This window comes from Polypterus senegalus, chromosome 3, assembly GCF_016835505.1.
Source record: "Polypterus senegalus isolate Bchr_013 chromosome 3, ASM1683550v1, whole genome shotgun sequence".
NCBI classification, from domain to species: Eukaryota; Metazoa; Chordata; class Cladistia; order Polypteriformes; family Polypteridae; genus Polypterus; species Polypterus senegalus.
Genome location: NC_053156.1, coordinates 127576463 through 127595292, shown reverse-complemented (window position 1 = coordinate 127595292; position 18830 = coordinate 127576463). Strand labels below are relative to the sequence as shown.

Genomic DNA, 18830 nt, shown 5'->3' with positions numbered 1-18830 from the left:
GAAGCTTACAGATGGCTTAACGCGTCTATTACAGAGCTGATTGTATGGCGTCGGTTACTTGGGGAAAGAAAAGCACTGACTGTGTGACGGCTACGCCAATATATATTGAATATAAAACAGAAAGATAAAATAACAACACAGCTAAAAACGCAGCGACAAATTTCGGCAAAAGTTAAATGCTTGTGTCATGAGCACGAGGCGGCTAGTGTCTGCAACATATGTGGCCATCCACCGTGCATGACATTGGCGGGCGAAGGAGCCACCGATTCTTCCTCTGCCCAGTGCCACCACAAGCCTAGAGCCGCCCCTGATTGTACTGCTGCAATAAATTATTTCATCGAAGTGAAACATGTTTAATAACGTGCTTTAACTCCTATCATCATGAAAATGACATCAAGTATACATCTCAGTATTTTAGTTATTCAGAGAGCTGTAATATCACGAATGTAATGGACTCTGTGTCCAGTTGGAGGAAGAGAGCCGGTTTAAGAAGCAAGTAGTGATTCACACACATAGAGCACATAGAAAATCAAATACAAAACAAAGCATTTAACATGCTACTTTATTACGATGTGATTTTAGAAACTGGTTAATTAAACAATTTTAAGATGAATTTTATGTTGTTCTACTTTAATGACAAAATAAACTCCGTGATTAAAGTGGAAATGTCGAGATTGAAGTGGACATTTCGTGCTTTTTCCCCACCGTGTGGCTTTTTTCTCTGTACCCTAATAAGCTTTCATATGACACTCAGACAGTGGGCTTACAACTCAGCTTTCCACGGCGACTTTGATATGTGACTTCTTTTTTATTTCCGGCACTGTGCGATTTTGTGGATGTGAGCTTTCATGTTTCTCCAACACGCTATGTCACTCGATCAACTTCATTTTGTTGATTATACCACGGCTTATTTGAACAAATAGTATGTTTTTCCTTTGCCTCCACTTGGTATTCGCTGAAATTCTTGTTTCCCCCCGTCCTTTTCCCATTGTCTTTTCACAGAAGGCTGCGCTTAAGGGCGATTTATATTGATTTGCATATTCAAATAGGCGTAATTCTGTGAGGATTTGGGGCGTTACATAATGCGCGTTACATAATGCGCGTGCACGAGCGTTAGTTTTCACGCTGATCGGGATTTATGTAGCGGAAGAACGTGGAAGTTGGAGTACGCACAGATTCCTGTATCTGGATTTTTCTGTGCGTAAGCACATTTCGGCTTTTGTGCTTATGCCATGTTATAGTGCGAGTTCTACGCACGGCGTTATACATGAGGCCCCAGCTCTTTGTGACCCTAACATTGGATTAGCTGGCTTCAGTGACTGAATGAAAGGATGAAGCAAATTAAAGTAACATTTAAATTTGCATGAAACAATAGAATGGAATAAGGTGAAGCAGATCAAAACTGCACAGTAAATAAACGAGTAATTTATCAGCCTGGGAAGGATTAGATGGAGTGATTTGATGGTTTATATTATTTAAGAGTGAAAATCTAGAAACCTGCAGAAAAAGGTGGACATTCCACCTGGAATTCAAGACATTAAAAATAAATATATCCATATATTTTATAGACAAATGAAATTGGCTGCTGCTGCTTCGGAGGCTAGTGAGAGTTTACAGTCAGATGAACTGAAGCAACCAGAAGAGAATCAGCCAACTCAACCATTGCAAACCGTAGAAGAGGAACCTGAAGGTAAAACATAATGTACAGTACAATGGTAAAATGTTAGATTTTTTTTTATTTAAATAACCATTTGATGCAAAGAGAGAGAAAAAGACCAGAAAATGATGAGCTGAAAGAATGGGCTAAAACCACACTGAAAATAAAAGGCAGAATCCAGTAACCAAGAATACAAAAACGAAAATAAAACAAAAATGACAACAACATGCCGACACCAAACCAAACCTGAAATGAGATTGCACTAACCAAAAGTTCTTTTTAAAGTATTTGTAGTTTTTTTAAATATCCCTGTCACTCTGCTGTCTTTTGTAGGCAGGCCTGATGACACAATGCATCACATGACCTCCATATCAGGTGACCAGCAACAGGCAATATAATTGTAAATAATATGGATGAAGTCATGCAAAGACAGTTAAAAAATGATATTGACCATACCAGAAAGTGCCCAAATGACATTTCCAAAAAAAAGATAAAAATAAACGACTTCTTTTTAAAGAAATGATCAAAACTGAAATTCAAGACAGAGCCCCATTATTAAAGCATCCTATTCATTACAGTTTTTTTATCTGGAAACATGGAAAGCAGGATTAATCTTAAAGTGACTTGGGAGAGCCAGTCTTTGAGATGCTGATCCTACTTACTTAATGATAGTGTACGGGTATTATGGGGCACGTTTCCTTTTGTCTGCAGTTTAATTATACAAGTACCAACTTTAACACTTTAGTATATAACATAAAGATGCTATACATCTGGTTATACAGGAGCTTAGTAAAAAAAATATAGGGTAATGAAAATAATTGGTATTGGAATCATCCAGTTCTAGTAACATGAAGTCAGTGATTGGTATCGGCCTTAACAAAAACCTAGTTAGAGAGAGAGAGATGTTGGGAGCATGCGCTGATTACAGTGCATTGCCGCACCCACAACACGACGAACCACCCAGATTGGCTAATTAGAGCTTCCCTAAAAAGAACACAAAACGGAGTTGCCAAAATAATAAATATAAACAACCACTTTAAATCAAAAATAAATGCAGTATGGTATGTACAAAAATTATCAAAACTGACATTCATGATACATTTGATATCTGATGATATTAGTTTAATTGACAGATACAGAATGTTCCAGAAAAAGTCCTTCATTTTTTTTAAGTTTGCTGGCAATATTTTCATTGACAACATATCTGGCCTGATGATACTGTTGACTTCCTGTCAAACCATTTATAGGTAAAAAGCATTCTGTTGTGGAACGGTGACTGGTAATGAAGATGATATATCTTCACAAATTTGCAGACCTTGGTTCTTAAGCCAGTCACATCATCTTTATTAATTTTCTACAGGGATGCAGCTCTTAAGACACCCAAACAGTCTGTGCCTTATGAAAATCACAAAAAAGCAGTGTCAGTGTCTTAGTGGAGTCTAATGTCCATCTTTGAACAAATTAATCTAAATGTCAAGGATGTGTTCAACCTTTAATGTACTTGTACAGGATGTAAATGATGTAAAGCTAACTACAGCTAACTAATTTCTTTCATGAAATTTAGTACAGTACACATTCACAAATCATCCCATAGTCACCTGAATAGAATGAATTTGTTTTCCTACATCTTCCAAAAGATTTAGCCATCAGTCAGAACCGGCTTCCCAATGTTCCGGTGATTGCTTTTCCTTGGGAAGCTTAGTGTAGAGAGGGAATGGACAAAGATTGTCATTCTTATCATTTTTCTCATTTTACGCTCATAGATTTTACCAGTTGTTTTACTGTTGTCTAGGCCTAGAAAGGACACATTTGTAACTAGTGATAAAAGGCAAAATTTGACAGATATCATTTTATTTTTCTTATCTTGGAAATTGATTCCTAAATTACAAAAAAAACGTATAATGGAAGAGTGATCCCCTGTATTCAGAACACATCTTCCAGCTGTCCTTAAGAATCCACTTATTTGTTCCTTTAACTTTAACTTCGGTTGAATACTGTTCAGAGCTTTCCAGGTACTAAACACAGACAAAGTTAACATTTACCCTTTCAGCAGAGACAAATAGCATGCCAGAAAAACTTTAAACCTGCCATTAATGTTTGTCCTTAGCTTCTCAGAACACATTTTACATCCATGTTTCTGCTCTGCCCCTTCTTCAAATACTCTTCAGCTAGATCAGGAGACATAACCACAGATATCACCTGTGGGGTCTTCCATCAAAGGAAATATTTACATTCTAAACAGACTGTGACTGGGCATATGATTCACACGTAGGAACCTGCAAGACAGCTAAACCCTTAGGTTCCAGTACCCATTCCTCACATATTTTAAAGTCTTAGACTAAATATAATGTAACACAATGGCAAAGCATTTGTTTTTATTTTAATATATTTCTCTTTTATAGAAGTTACTTTACCTGAAACATGGGAGAAAGGATTCCCTGAGTGCCCTGAAATGGACAAATACAGGCAACAAATAAAAATGTTTATGCAGGAATGGCAGATCCTTGAGAGTTACGTTATAGGTGCACAGACAGTTCGACTTTCGTATATGGAAATAGCTGGAAAATCTACAGATGCTCTGCTAAATAAGGCCATTGATGAGATGGAAAGTAAGTAACTATGCTTAAACATTCCACTTATGCTCTTTATGTCCTTAATAATTAAAGTGATAACTGTCTATTAATAGTATTTCACAGAAAAATGGGGTGTTGACAATTGAGACCATGACGACAATCACAAAAGCATTTGTACCCAACTTTAGATTTTCATAAGCAAATTAGGCAGAGCAGGCATATGTAATAATGCAGGAAAAGTGTTGTGTTTATTGTAATGTTTAGAATTATAAAAGATTAGAGCATATGAAATAACCTAGGCATAACAAGAACTGATAAAGTTTCAGCAGTAAATAACAGATGTTGAGCATTACCTCAAAAGATAGTACACATTGCTGTCCTGCTGGGATCTAACTAAATCTAGGCAAGGTCGAATTGCCATATACAGTAACATGGACAGCTTAAATATTTCCCCACACTCCCACATCTTCTTTCCATTACCTTCAGTAGTTTTCTTGAGATTTGCAATCGTGGGCTGCATCAGGAGTGGGCATGCTATCGTGGGCTGCATCAGGAATGGGCAGGAGGAGGAGTATAGGAACCTAATCAAGGACTTTGTTAAATGGTGCGACTCAAACCACTTACACCTAAACACCAGCAAAATCAAGGAGCTGGTTGTGGATTTTAGGAGACCCAGGCCCCTCCTGATTATCAGAGGCGACTGTGTGCAGAGGGTGCAGACCTATAAATACCTGAGAGTGCAGCTAGATGATAAATCGGACTGGACTGTCAGTACTGATGGTCTGTGCAAAAGAGGACAGAGCCGACTATACTTCTTTAGAAGACTGGCATCCTTCAACATCTGCAATAAGATGCTGCAGATGTTCTATCAGACGGTTGTGGCGAGTGCCCTCTACTACACGGTGGTTTGCTGGGAGGCAGCATAAAGAACAGGAGTGCCTCAAGCCTGGACAAATTAGTGAGGAAGGCTGGCTCTATTGAAGGCACGGAGCTGGACAGTTTGACATCTGTGGGAGGCGACAGGCTGAGCAGGCTCCTGTCAATCATGGAGAATCCACTGCATCCACTGAGCAGTATCATCTCCAGACAGAGGAGCAGCTTCAGCGACAGACTGCTGAGGAGATCGTTCCTCCCCCACATTATGCGACTCTTCAATTCCACGGGGGGAACATTATACAGAGTTATTGTCTGTTTTACCTGCATTTTTATCACTCTTTAATTTAATATTGTTTTTTATCAGTACGCTGCTGCTGGAGTATGTGAATTTCCCCTTGGGATTAATAAAGTATCTATCTATCTATCTATCTATCTATCTATTTTACTTTGTTTATCATATGTCCTTCCTCATGCCTTAAATTTATAATCCTGTCTTCCACACCAAGCCTGTTTGGTTCTGGTTTTTATTCCACCCAGGTACACCTCTGGGGTCAGATGTCAATTCTGCTACATCTATGATGCTCTGTTACTTTATACAAGGAGCTCAGATAAATGTAAATGCAATGGCCAGACTACAGCTAGACCACACTGTACTGTCTCCCCTGCAGCAGCTTATCCGTGTCATTCCTTTTTCTGGATTAGCATATAACAGCCTATAATTATAGCACTGTATGCTTTCTAATTTAGCTTACATGGTGGATTGTTTCTACCATTGGTCCTGGTCGGTTCTGGTCATGTACTCTGGACAGAAGCTCTTCATTGATTCTTTATTGCATTAAAAATGTAAGAAGACCAAGCAGGTATTCAGAAATCTGTTAATGATAGTATGCAGACCACTTCTCCTGTGCAAAACCTATATCTATAAAAGTATAATGTGAAGAGCCAAAAGAACAAAGGTAGCTACTACTAACTACAATGGGCATATAAAAATTAAACAGGGCATGAAATATAATTAAAATAGTAGCAGATTACATACTAAAACCATCCACTCTTAGTTTGAACTTTAAAACAATGAGAAATTAGGCAGTAAATGCTGTATCACCAGCACTTGTATCAGATTTGTGTTTCAGAGACATTGTTGAAGGGTGAAGACAAAAGGTTAAGATGAGCTCTTCTGCACAGCACTGTACACACTATCACAGCAGGAAGGCACCCGTTGTCAACACGTCTGATGTACTGACAAGAGACAACTTCCTGCTTTGTGCATAACAGTACAAGCAGGCTTGCTATTGAGAATGAATGGGGGTGGCGAGGGGGGGTTCATCACACACCCACCACACAGTCAGCTTCACCACAGTGAATCACACACCACCGCCCTCATTGAACAGACAGCCATCCGAGGCACACTACAATGCTACCCCCCGCCACCCCGTTCGCCCTCAATGGCCTCCGTGCAGCCACAACCGGGTCACCGCTTACAGGATTACCAGCCGCCCACCAAGAACGAACGGGGCTGCCGTGTGTGATGGGCGGGCAGTGAAGCACCTCCATCCACTCCATCTAGCCTGCGTCCAGTCAGGAGCAGTAGCTACGGCGGCGTAGTGCATGGGCAGCAATCCGCCACATCAAGCCTCTGTCCTGCAAACAAGCAATAGCTGTGGCCCCAGTGACTATGGACCACGGGTCACAGCTTGCCGACGAGAGCCGCGATGGACAGTACACTGCGCGAGCAGCGAAATCGTGTCCCTCCAGCCACCGCTTGCATCGTCCCCAGGCCAAAGGTGATGAAGCAGCAGTTACTGAGGCGCATGCATCACAGCTGCGGCCCTGTTCGTAAGTCATAGGTCGGATGTCCCTAACCTGGGGACTACCTGTATATAGAAAAGCAAGCATAGACTAAATGTCTTTTCAAGAGGGTGGACCTAAGAGTAGTTTGCTCAGCATTACTGAATGTATTGTTCATGTTACAATAAAAAATAAAAATGAACAATGTCTGCTGCCCTAAGAATGTGAACCCAAGAACCCCAATATTAACTTATCCCCTCATGCCACACCTCTTGCCACTACTGTTGGCACCACTTATACATAAAACTATTTGAAAGGAGGTACAAAGGAGTGTGTTCTAATGCAGTAAATGTACTCCAATAGAATTTTTCAGATACAGTGCCTGGGAGATGAGTGATGCAGATATCAATGAAGAAGAGGAAGATGCTGAAGCATTAGCTGCAGAAGAAGAAGTGGAAGGAGGAGAAGAAGAAAATGAAGAAGAAGAGCAAGAGGTATAAACTATAAAACAGTTGTTTATAAACCTCCAATTATGTGTCATTCTTGTCACTGTTCCACATGAGTTTTTTAAACTATTTTTTGAGTTGCATTGAATTTATAATGTATTTATTATTTTTATATAACTTACACACCAGTACTACCCTGCAAAACACCTTTGTTTAGTGGTCTGGTAGAACTAGAAGTTTTATTGTAAAATTTGAATATCATTGTCTTCTGTAGTGAACACCAACATTTTATAAGCAAAAATCTATACTACTAGTTTACATACTGGATATATACAGTATACACATATAATATACAGTATTGTGTATGTTTTGTTTTCCTTCTGGCTGAAGAGCAGGGTTAGGGAAAGGGTACAGGTTAGGGTTAGGGTCAAGTGACCTGCTTAAGGCCCCAATATGAACTTGACCAAGCAGCCATATGGCTTACAGTCCAGCGAGTTAGTCACTTCATCTGTGCTCAGTTTTGCTGAATTTATATTCAAACATTTGCACCTTTTATGATATAATTATTGTAACTGTTTAAAAGGAAGAACCAGGAATCCTGAAGAGCAGAGAGCTTGGGGAGAGCAAACATTTCTGTCCTGTCACTTTGAAGGAGAAAAATGTCCTGTTTCCATGCACTGATGAAATAGCTGCAAAATACAGAGAAAAAGTATACTATTTTTCTAGCCCTGAAGCCCGAGAAAGCTTCCTTCAGAAACCTGAGGCTTATGTGTCTGACAAGGGAACCCTCAAGGTAAGTTTAAAAACTTAATAGCAAATTTTGAAACTATGCAAAAATAAAGAATAATCAAGTGATTTTCAGTAGTTCTTTAGTAATGACTGTCCTTTTTCATTGTAGCAACATTTATCTATGTTTAACGAGCAATAAAGAAAATGCACTTTTTGGAGGGAGTATCTCAAACAAACCTGAAAACTGTGGATCCTGCTTTTTTTTTTAATTGCAAACACTTTCACACCTTTTCAATTGTTTAATCTCTTAGGTAATTACTATCACATCAGTATTTCCACCCATCCATCATCCTATCCCAATTATACAGCGTAGGGTCACGGTACAACTGCAACCTATCCTAGCAATCACTGGGCTTAAGACAGGAACAACACGTGGACAGAGCACCAGTCCATCATAGGGCCAGTTTAGCAGCAGCAGTTACACCAACCTGCATGTCTTTGGACTGTGGGAGAAAACTAGAGCACCTGGAGTAACACCAAACACCCATATTGTGTAAGCAAATTCCACGCTGGGAGCACCTGGGATGTGAATCCCTACCACTGCACCACCATGCCGCCCGTTTCAGTATTTTTTTAATTCTTTATAAAAAGGAATATTAAATAGCAATGTCAAACGCACCGTCAGTTACACCATTCTAAAACCATTAGTTCTTCAGTTTTTTAGCCCACCGTTATTCAAGAAAAGGTCATAGGAAATTGAAGTCTATCCCAGCAACACTGGATACAAAAACTAGTCCTGGATGGGGACCCAGTTCATCAAAGGAAATATGTTGTTACACATGATACAAAATTGTATTTTAATTGTGTTCCTTTAACTTCCATGTTTCATGGTGAGCGTGGCAAAATGCTGAGCAGAACAGAATAGATCACCCTGTCCTCAGCCACATCCTCCTACACCCCCTTGATGAATTCCCTGATTTTCCCAGCCTAGTTAAAAAATACAGTCACTCTAACATGTGCTGGGTTTGCCTCAGTCTTCTTCTAGTTCGCTGTGCCTGGTACACCTCCTATGGGAGATAGTGAGGGTTATTGTAACTACATATCTAAACCACTTCAACTCCAAAGAATTTGGAGAACAGTTGGATCTACTACAGCATCCTCCTGTATTGCTGTGCTATTCATCTTGTCACAGAGGCTGAGAACAGCAACCCAGCACAGGGACCTCATTTCAGCTGTTGTTCCTTGAGGTCTCAAGCAAGAGCTTGTTTAGAATTGACAACTATCCTAGCCTGTATATATCAAGTAGCATTTAATTCTGTGTCCATAATGTTGTTACTGTTCATAAGCAGAAGCCATTTTGTTTCTAAAAAATGACAGCAATGGTTGAAGGGTAAATAATTTTCCAAAACCATAATCATAATAGTTCATTATCAATGTCATCTTACTGATACCTGGAATGCTGCCACATTTCTCATCTTAGGTTTGATATCAAGAAGGGTCAGCCCATTCATTGGTTGGTAAAAGGGATCTCTTTGGTTCTTTTAAAGTATATGTACCTACAGTAGTAATTTCTAGTAATCAATCTGGTACATTCTTGCATAACTCTGCAGAAGGATGTCCTTATGCCTTTTTTTCTTTAAGGCTCCTGCTCCAAGAATTCTACTCCTTGGTGTCCATGGCTCTGGAAAAACATCCCAAGGGAGATGGTTAGCAGACAAGTTGGGAATCTTCCACCTTCAGTTCAGGGAGAAGATGCAGGAGCAGTTACTTCCCAAAATGCAGAAAAGAATCGTACCAGCAGATGAAGAAGAGTTTGAAGAAGAGCCATTATCATTAGAGCAAATAACTGCACAGGCCATTGAGAGTATTGATGCACCTCAGAAAGAGGCAACTGATGAAAATCAAGAAACTACTGAGGTATGTGAGTAAAAAAGCAAATTAAAGACAAGTCAGCTCTACAGATGAGTGTATTCGGATCCGGGTATGCTGATAACACAATACGTAAGAAAAAAAAAATTCTGTAGAATTATAGTTAGTAATGTAAATGTAAAACTGGAGGATTGTCTCACATTTAGAATTCTCTATTTTAGTTCCTCAACATGTCTGTCCTCCTAATAATTAACTTCACATTTTCTATTTGGTCTTTTGGACTAATGGCATAGTTGTGGCTATTGTTTCAAATAAGAACATAAGAGCAGTTTTGATGAGAATGGGCCATTCAGTCAACAAGCTCACCAATCCTATCCACCTGATTTCCCTAAAACAACATCAAGTTGAGATTTTAAAGTCCAAAAAGTCCTACAGTGCACCACACTACCTGGTCACTTATGCAACATGTCAGTGGTTCTAATTTACTGTTGTTTTTATGAAATGTGACCTTAAACAGCTTCCATGTCTTCCTGTGTTCTTGTTGAAGAACTCATTTTTTAAAGCAACAACCGGAGTCCACTTTATAATTCCTTTCACTATTTTGAACACTTGTATCTTGTTTCCCCTTATACTCTATTTGGTTTAACTGACAAGATTCTGCTCTTTTAGTCTTTTTGCATTTTGGATTTAATTCTTTGATTCTTTCCATACTCTTTTCACATTTAGATTCCTTGTCTGTCTAATTGGCCAAGCTTGTGCTTATTCTTTTTCAGTTCTTTCATCTCCTAGTTCTGTTTTTTTGTCACCATTATCAAGTCCTTAACATCCATAGTGACAAGGAAATATATTTGCCTACTGAAAACAGTACTATATACGGTATATTTGCATGTCACACTGTGAATTGTAACAGTTTTAGACCCTCAAAATTTAACATTGAATAGTCCCATACCATTCTGCACTACATGATACCAGGCTCTTGTCTGTGATTTGCTCCTGGCTCTCTTCTTATTACTATTTTTGTTATTTCCCAATTCTTTTTCTTGTTAATTATTTTCAATTTTCTGAGGAGTCAAAAGACATGGGGCTTAATTTGAAATCTTGGCATCATTAAGGTTGCAGTTAACTTAGGTATATTAAAAACTCTTCAGTTGTTTGCTGTGGTATCAGTTTTGTTAGGGTTGTTTTTCCCTTGGCTCCCATTGCTTTAAGTTTATCTTATTTTTTCAAAAATTCTTGGTTTTGATGATTTTAATGATTATTGCTTTTAATGTGTCCCAAATTCTTACTTTCATTTGGAAATTTTAGACTAAGTACAATTAAGAATTCAAGCTTTTTCCCTTTTTGTATTAAGAATTTGCTTTTTTTTTTTAAGAAAAGGCATATGATGAGTTGTATGAGAGGTAGGACATTAAAGAGAGAGAACAGAACCTGTACTAATTGGGTAGACAGAGGGACCAATAAAAAATAAAAATAAGTCAACATTAATTAACATAGAATACAGTAAGTAAGGTCCGATGGCCAGGGTGGACAGAAAAAACAAAAAAAAAAAACTCCAGAGGCTGGAGAAAAAAAAATAAAATCTGTAGGGATTCCAGACCAAGACACCGCCCAGTCCCCTCTGGGCAATCTACCTAACATAAGTCAAACAGTCCTCTTTGTATTTAGGGTTCTCATGGAAGGACTTGATGATGATGGTCACTTAGACTTCTGGCTTTCAGTCCATCAATGTTGGAGCATCATGATGCTTTGAGTAGGTGGCCGGAAAAAGAAACAGAGTTGGGGTCAGTACAGATTTTGGAGCCACTATGAATAGTTATTATGATGAATTCAACATACAGAGTATCAGTATTAAGTTAAAGTGAAGTTATAAAAAGGCCATGTTAAATTAATGTGTTTTCAGCAGTTTTTTAAAGTGCTCTACTGTATTAGCCTGGCGAATTCCTATTGGCAGGCTATTCCAGATTTTAGGTGCATAACAGCAGAAGGCCGCCTCACCACTTCTATTAAGTTTAGCTTTTGGAATTCTAAGGAGACACTCATTTGAGGATCTGAGGTTACGATTTGGAATATAAGGTGTCAGACATTCCGATATATAAGATGGAGCGAGATTATTTAAGGCTTTATAAACCATAAGCAGTATTTTAAAGTCAATCCTGAATGACACAGGTAACCAGTGTAGTGACATCAAAACTGGAGAAATGTGTTCGGATTTTCTTTTCCTAGTTAGGATTCTAGCAGCTGCATTCTGCACTCGTTGCAAGTGATTTATGTCTTTTTTGGGTAGTCCTGAGAGGAGTGCGTTACAGTAATCTAGTCTACTGAAAACAAAAGCGTGAATTAATTTCTCAGCATCTTTCAATGATATAAGAGGTCTAACTTTTGCTATGTTTCTTAAGTGAAAAAATGCTGTCCTAGTGGTCTGATGAATATGCGATTTAAAATTCAGATTACAGTCAACAGTTACCCCTAAGTTTTTTACTTCCGTCTTAACTTTCAATCCTAATGCATCAAGTTTATTTCTGATAACCTCATTGAATCCATTATTGCCAATTACTAAAATTTCAGTTTTCTCTTTATTTAGTTTGAGAAAATTACTATTCATCCATTCAGAAATACCAATAAGACATTGTGTTAGTGAATAGAATATAGTAATAAAGGATAAATATGGAAATGTACTCAAAATCGAGGAGGGTATGTTGAGCAGATGGAAAGAGTACTTTGAGAGTCTGTTGAATGAAGACAAAGGGGGGGGGAGAGACAGAAGGCTGAATAATGGAGAGATAGTGAATCAGGAAGTGCAGTGGGTTCGCAAGGAGGAAGTAAGAACAGCTATGAAGAGGATGAAGAATGGAAGGGTTGTTGGTCCAGATGACACACCTGTTGAAGCATGGAGGTGTTTAGGAGAGATGGCAGTGGAGTTTTTAAACCAGATTGTTTAATGGAATCTTGGAAAGTGAGAGGATGCCTGAGGAGTGGAGAAGAAGTGTACTGTTACCAGTTTTTAAGAATAGAGGGGATGTGCAGAACTGTAGTAACTACAGAGAGAAACTGATGAGCCACAGCATGAGGTTATGGGAAGGTGTAGTGGAAGCTAGGTTAAGAAGGAAGGTGACAAATAGTGAGCAGCAGTATGGTTTCATGTTTGCTCTGAAAGTGTTCATGGAGAAGTATAGAGAAGGTCAGAAGGAGTCACACTGTTTTTGTGGACCTGGAGAAAGAATATGACAGAGTGCCTAGGGGTTGTGGTATTGTATGAGGAAGTCAGGAGTGGCAGAGAAGTATATAAGAGTTGTACAGGATATGTACGAGGGAAGTGTGACAGTGGTGAGGTCTGTGGTAGGAGTGATTGAGGCATTCAAGATGGAGGTGGGATTACATCAGGAATCAGCTCTGAGCCTTTTCTCATTTGCAGTGGTGAAGGACAGGTTGACAGACGAGATTAGACAGGAGTCCCCATGGACTATGATGTTTGCGGATGACATTGTGATCTGTAGCGTGAGTAGGGAGCAGGTAGAGGAGACCCTGGAAAGGTGGAGATACGTTCTACAGAGGAGAGGAATGAAGGTCAGAAGGGACAATACACAGTACATGTGTGTAAATGAGAGGGAGGTCAGAGGAATGGTGAGGATGCAGAGAGTAGAGTTGGCAAAGGTGGATGAGTTTAAATAACTGGGATCAGGAGTACAGATTTTGGAAAGAGGTGAAGAAGAGAGTGCAGATGGGGTGGAATGGGTGGAAAAGATTATGACAGACAGGTACCAGCAACATTGAAAGGCAGGGTCTACAAGATGGTAGTGAGACCAGCTATGTTATGTGGGTTAGAGCGGGGTTCTCCAACCTTTTTTCCCCTGAGAGTTACTTTTACAAAATGAAAATGGCCGAAAGCTACTCATGTTTTCTAACATATATTCTCATAGCTTATTTCAACCCGAACAAACTGAATAAGCTTGTTTTGCCTGAATATTTACAAAATGTTGGTGTCCACAACTCACATTTTGGATTAAAACATCACAAAAATATTTAGATCACCTGCAAGTGCATTTTGTATGTCTGTATGCATTTTCTAGTGTATCTCTGTAATAAGGCGCTATATATGCGCCCTACCCGACACCAGAAAATAATTTATTTTCCTTCTTCAGCTGGGGGCCCACGTCTTCCCCATGTCCCTCAGCCACAACACAGTCCCACAAAACCATAAGCACAAATAAACTCCTCAAGTCCTCCACTCCTCCTTGGTAACTTTGTCTCACTCCTCCTGACACTGGCTCCCAGAGTGGTGGCTGTTGGCTCCTTTTATAGCTCACCAGGAAGTGCTTCAGGTGCTTGACTACCTGCTTCCGATTGCACCTCTGGGTGTTGCTAAACTACGGCCTAGATGGCCCAGGAAACCCTGCAGCACCTTCTGTTGGCCACCCCAGATCCCAACAGGGCTGTGTAGAACTCCATCTGCCATGGAGCCCTGCGGATATCTGAGGCACCAGAGTCACCCAGGGGGGTTGCCACCAAGTGGTCTGGGGGAGGTACTGTGCAGCTCATGCTTGCTTCCCTGGAACATATACAGAAGGTGCATGGGCCCCGGCCATCCATCACAATCTCACACTATTGAATTAAAACATGAATGCTGTCAAAAAAAAAACCAATGCAATTACAAATACACAGATATTACTTATTCATTTGGCATTTTATTACATGTCACTGTTTCACTTCACAAGAGTATTCACATGTCCAGTTGCATGTGTGATGTGTTTTTAGTTAGTGAGATGACTGACACTGCATGGAGTCAACAAGAGAGGTGTATGGTGAAGTGTAGCCACTTAGGTTCACTCTTATGGAGTCATTTAAATGTTCATCTCTCAGTCTTGTTCTGAACTTTGATTTCATGACATTCATGTCAGAAAAGGCAGACTCACAGAGGTATGTAGACCCAAACAAAGCAGACATTTTCAGAGCTGCTTGGTGAAGATTCTTATAAGTTATCTGGCTCTACTAAGCTCAAGAAATGTTGAGAATGCTTTTGAGACTTTAACTGCATATTATTTTGAAGGTTTACTAATATATAATATATAAAATCCAATGTCTGTCTGTCTGTATGTCTGTCCGCTTTTCACAAGAGAACTACTTAACGAATTTAGATCGTGTTTTTCTCTACAATTTGCTAGAACATTCCGGTTGCTTTTGCGACTTCTTTCATTTCGCTATGTATCATAGTTCACTTGCGTTACCGATTTATTTGCGCGATTCCAAGAAACAAGCAGTGGGCAGAGGGGTGGAGCCTTCCTCACTCACTCGCCAGCTTCGGGGCATGTTCCTTAACTCCGCTTAGCTAGCAAATGAGAGAACAATTGAATTCACCTTTGTTTGATATTTAAAATAAAAAGTTACTTAGGTCTTGATGAATTTGAGTCCAAATATTCTCTTAAGTGAATGAAACATTGAAAAAATAGATTGCAATTCAGATTGTGAATCATGATTTTGTGTTAAAAAAGATTGTGATATGATTTTCTAGAAAGATCGTCGATCCCTAATTTGACTAGTGAAGCTACTAATCGAGCTACAGGGGTTGCGAGCTACCGGTAGCTCGCAAACAACGTGTTGGAGACCCCTGGGTTAGAGATGTTAAGATTTACATTGAGTGTGATGAGGAAAGGGACAGGATTAGAAATTAGTACATTAGAGGGTCAGCTCACAATGGACAGTTTGGAGTCAAAGTCAGATAGGCAAAATTGTGTTGGTTTGGACATGTGCAGAGGAGAGATGCTGGGCATATTGGGAGAAACATGTTAAGGATGGAACTGCCAGGCAGGAGAAAAAGAGGGAAGCCTAAGAGAACGTTTATGGATGTGATGAGAGAGGACATGCAGGTAGTGGGAATTACAGAGCAAGATTCAGAGGACAGGAAGATATGGAAAAAGATATAATGGAAGTTAAGGATTTTTCTCTTTTGTTGTAGTTTCATTTCTTTATTTTGGCAAAGGTCTTGCTTGATTTTGTAATTTGTAAGTTTAGTCATGGTTTTATTTTAACCCCATGTGTTTAACTACCTGCCCCGGCATTTTAATTTAATTAAATACACAATTGTTTGGTTTAATATGTTTATTTTTTAATAAATCAACTGAAGCATAATTAGTTGTTTTCAAGGAGCTTGAGACGGTTTTTTAAAGTTTTAGCCTATCACACTAGTGATAAATTACAATAGTTGAGACTACAGAGAAACCATCTCAGATATGGAAAACTAAGGGTCCTGTTTGGTACCTCATGATTTCAGTACTGAGGGTAGTCACTCTCACTCTCTCACACAGTAGTAGAACACCTCATTCAGAGGTATAATCTCTGTTAAGTTTGTCTAGGAGCACCACTGCAGAATCACAGGAGATAAGTCCTACAGTTCACATCAGTTCCATTCAATTGTTACTTTCTATGCCATTCTTCACTGGGTGCAAACTCAAAGCACATACACATATATATAACAATCTTTTTCTAATAGTAAACTTTTAAACTACAGTGGAACCTCGATTTGGTCATGACCCGAAGTAATTTTCCCCATAGGATTGTATGTAAATACAATTAATCCATTCCAGACCTACAAACTGTATTTAAATATATTTTCTTTAAAGATTCTTAAGCACAAAAATAGTTAATTATACCATAGAATGCACAGTGTAATAGTAAACTAAATGTAAAAACATTGAATAACACTGAGACAAACACCCTGGCTTCCTGCTCAGCTGAAGCGAGCCTGCACTTGCTCTCTCTCTCTCTCGCGCTCACTGACTCGCTCTCTCTCTCACGCGCTCACTCGCTCTCTTCTCTCTCTCTCTGTCCTGCACCAGCTTTCTCCTCCTGCTTTCTGCCTTGTCCTGCAACAACCCGTTCTTTCCTGTTCTCTTCTTTTTCCCTTTAGCCAACTTGCGTTTCTATTTATGAAGAGGACGTGGTAGTCATGACAATTACAGATGTGGACCGCTTCTCACCTGTGCACTTAGGTTAGAAACATCCACATCACGAACTCCTCAGGAACTGCTTCGGCCACACACCACCACTCCCCCTCGCTAAGCCGCGAGTGCGGTGACTATTAAAATTGGCCTTTTTTGACGGGAGCTGTTGACCTGCTATACCACAGCAGGAAGCTGGGTTGAGAGGAGGTTACAGTTTTGAGGGAGAGTCCCTCTGTGTGATGCGCCGAGAACAATGTACAGTACAGGGAGAAACTGAACACGTGCAGAAATCATCAGTGCATACGAACCGGAAGGGAAACTGGCTTGTTCGTCACCTGAGTGTGTGGTCGTGAACAGATACAAAAGTTTGGCAGACTTTTTGGTTGTAACCCAATTTGTACGTGTTCAGAGACGTTCGTGACCCAAGGTTCCACTGTATAATATTTTTATATACATAAACACACAAATCATGTTGTACACACAGTAAAACAGAATTAATCTCAGTAATTAACATAAACAAGTCATACATCCTGTGAAATTAGAGGAAAAGAACAATTTAATTTCCTTCCTAAAAATACATATCTTGGGAATTCACAGGTGAACATAGTAAATTATGTCACAGTCATGGTCAGATTTCTGATGATCAATGGTGGATAGTTGGATGGCCACCTACCTACCCTTGCCTCCTAGGCATTTTAAATAAATACAATATGAGTTGAACGGTATAATTCCTTCTACTAAGATCCAAGTGTCTTTATGTCATGTCTCATTAGCAGGAATTGTCATTTTCAAAGCAGTAGTGGCAGCAAGTGCAGCAGAAAGGATAGTGAGAAGAAAATACAGGGGGTCAGTAATACTTAATAACGGACAAGTTTTAAATTTTTTGAGAAAATGACTAAGAAATGTAGTTGCAATATGAACAGCTTGTCACCGTCTCTAATTAGAGCATACTAAAGTAATAAGTCATAAGGCAGAATTTAAATGCTGAGACAGATAGGGCATCTCTTCAACAACATAGGAACACCAAAGCTAAAAGCTTGCCCACCCACTGATTTTACTAATACTTGGAATCTTCAATAGACCAGTGTCTTGAAACCATAATTTATGCTCAGGTGTTGTTAAGGTTTCTTATTTAAATAGGGCCCAAGGCGTTCTAAGCTTTCCTCTGCAAGAAGGATTTTAGAGTCAGGTGTTGTAAACTCACCTGGAAGCCACTGTACAGTCTTAAGAACTGCAGTTATATGGCTGTATTGTCTAGTTCTAGTTTTTTGAATTAACTGAAAGCTATATATGGAATTATGTGAAATTATCGTAAGATTTCTGTATATTCTGAAATTAATTTGAAAAATATGAATTAAACCACTCAAGAACAGTGCCTTAGTCTGGGTTTATACTTAACACAAGCAGTGCACTGTTTATACTTGTGCATGTTCTTTATGCAAATCTGGAGGATTCCACCAGGTGGCAGTGTAAGGTATTATCACCGTGAGAAAACAATGGTCACCTTTGCTGTGTTGGGAATTGCCTGAGATATTCATTAAATTCCTAGGACACCTTGCCAAAATATCTTTGAAAAGGATATATGTTTAATGATTACATCCATCAATCCAGGGACACACCCATTGCAACAAGCATCGGGCGTGAGGCAGAAACAATCCCTTGATGGGGCATCAGCTCATTGCAAGGTGAATACAAGCACTCACATACACTACCATAATTCTAGGATCATCAAATCCCAAAACCTGCATGTCCTTGCAAAAGGGTCTGGCTGCAGACCGTGCACGCTCAGCCTCATGCACGCTCAGCCACTGACGTCAGATGCACGCTCAGCCACAACAGTAAGTGCAACCGGGGAGTTGTTTCCCGATTAATAAGTTGGTACGTTTGCTAGTTATAGTCTTACCATTTATGACCAATATGTAATATTCTTAATATACAGGCTGGCCTGTGTTGGTTTATT

General features: G+C 39.4%; 1 protein-coding gene across 2 annotated transcripts in view; it reads left to right on the top strand.

The window, feature by feature from the left end:
• Positions 1-18830, top strand: part of ak9 (adenylate kinase 9) — a 115875-nt gene that overhangs the window by 62220 nt on the left and 34825 nt on the right. For both annotated transcript variants that reach the window (XM_039747912.1, XM_039747910.1), the window contains 5 exons: positions 1569-1690; positions 4060-4266; positions 7255-7385; positions 7921-8130; positions 9708-9983. In XM_039747912.1, the coding sequence (XP_039603846.1) occupies positions 1569-1690; positions 4060-4266; positions 7255-7385; positions 7921-8130; positions 9708-9983 (946 nt within the window). The remainder of the gene's footprint in view (positions 1-1568; positions 1691-4059; positions 4267-7254; positions 7386-7920; positions 8131-9707; positions 9984-18830) is intronic.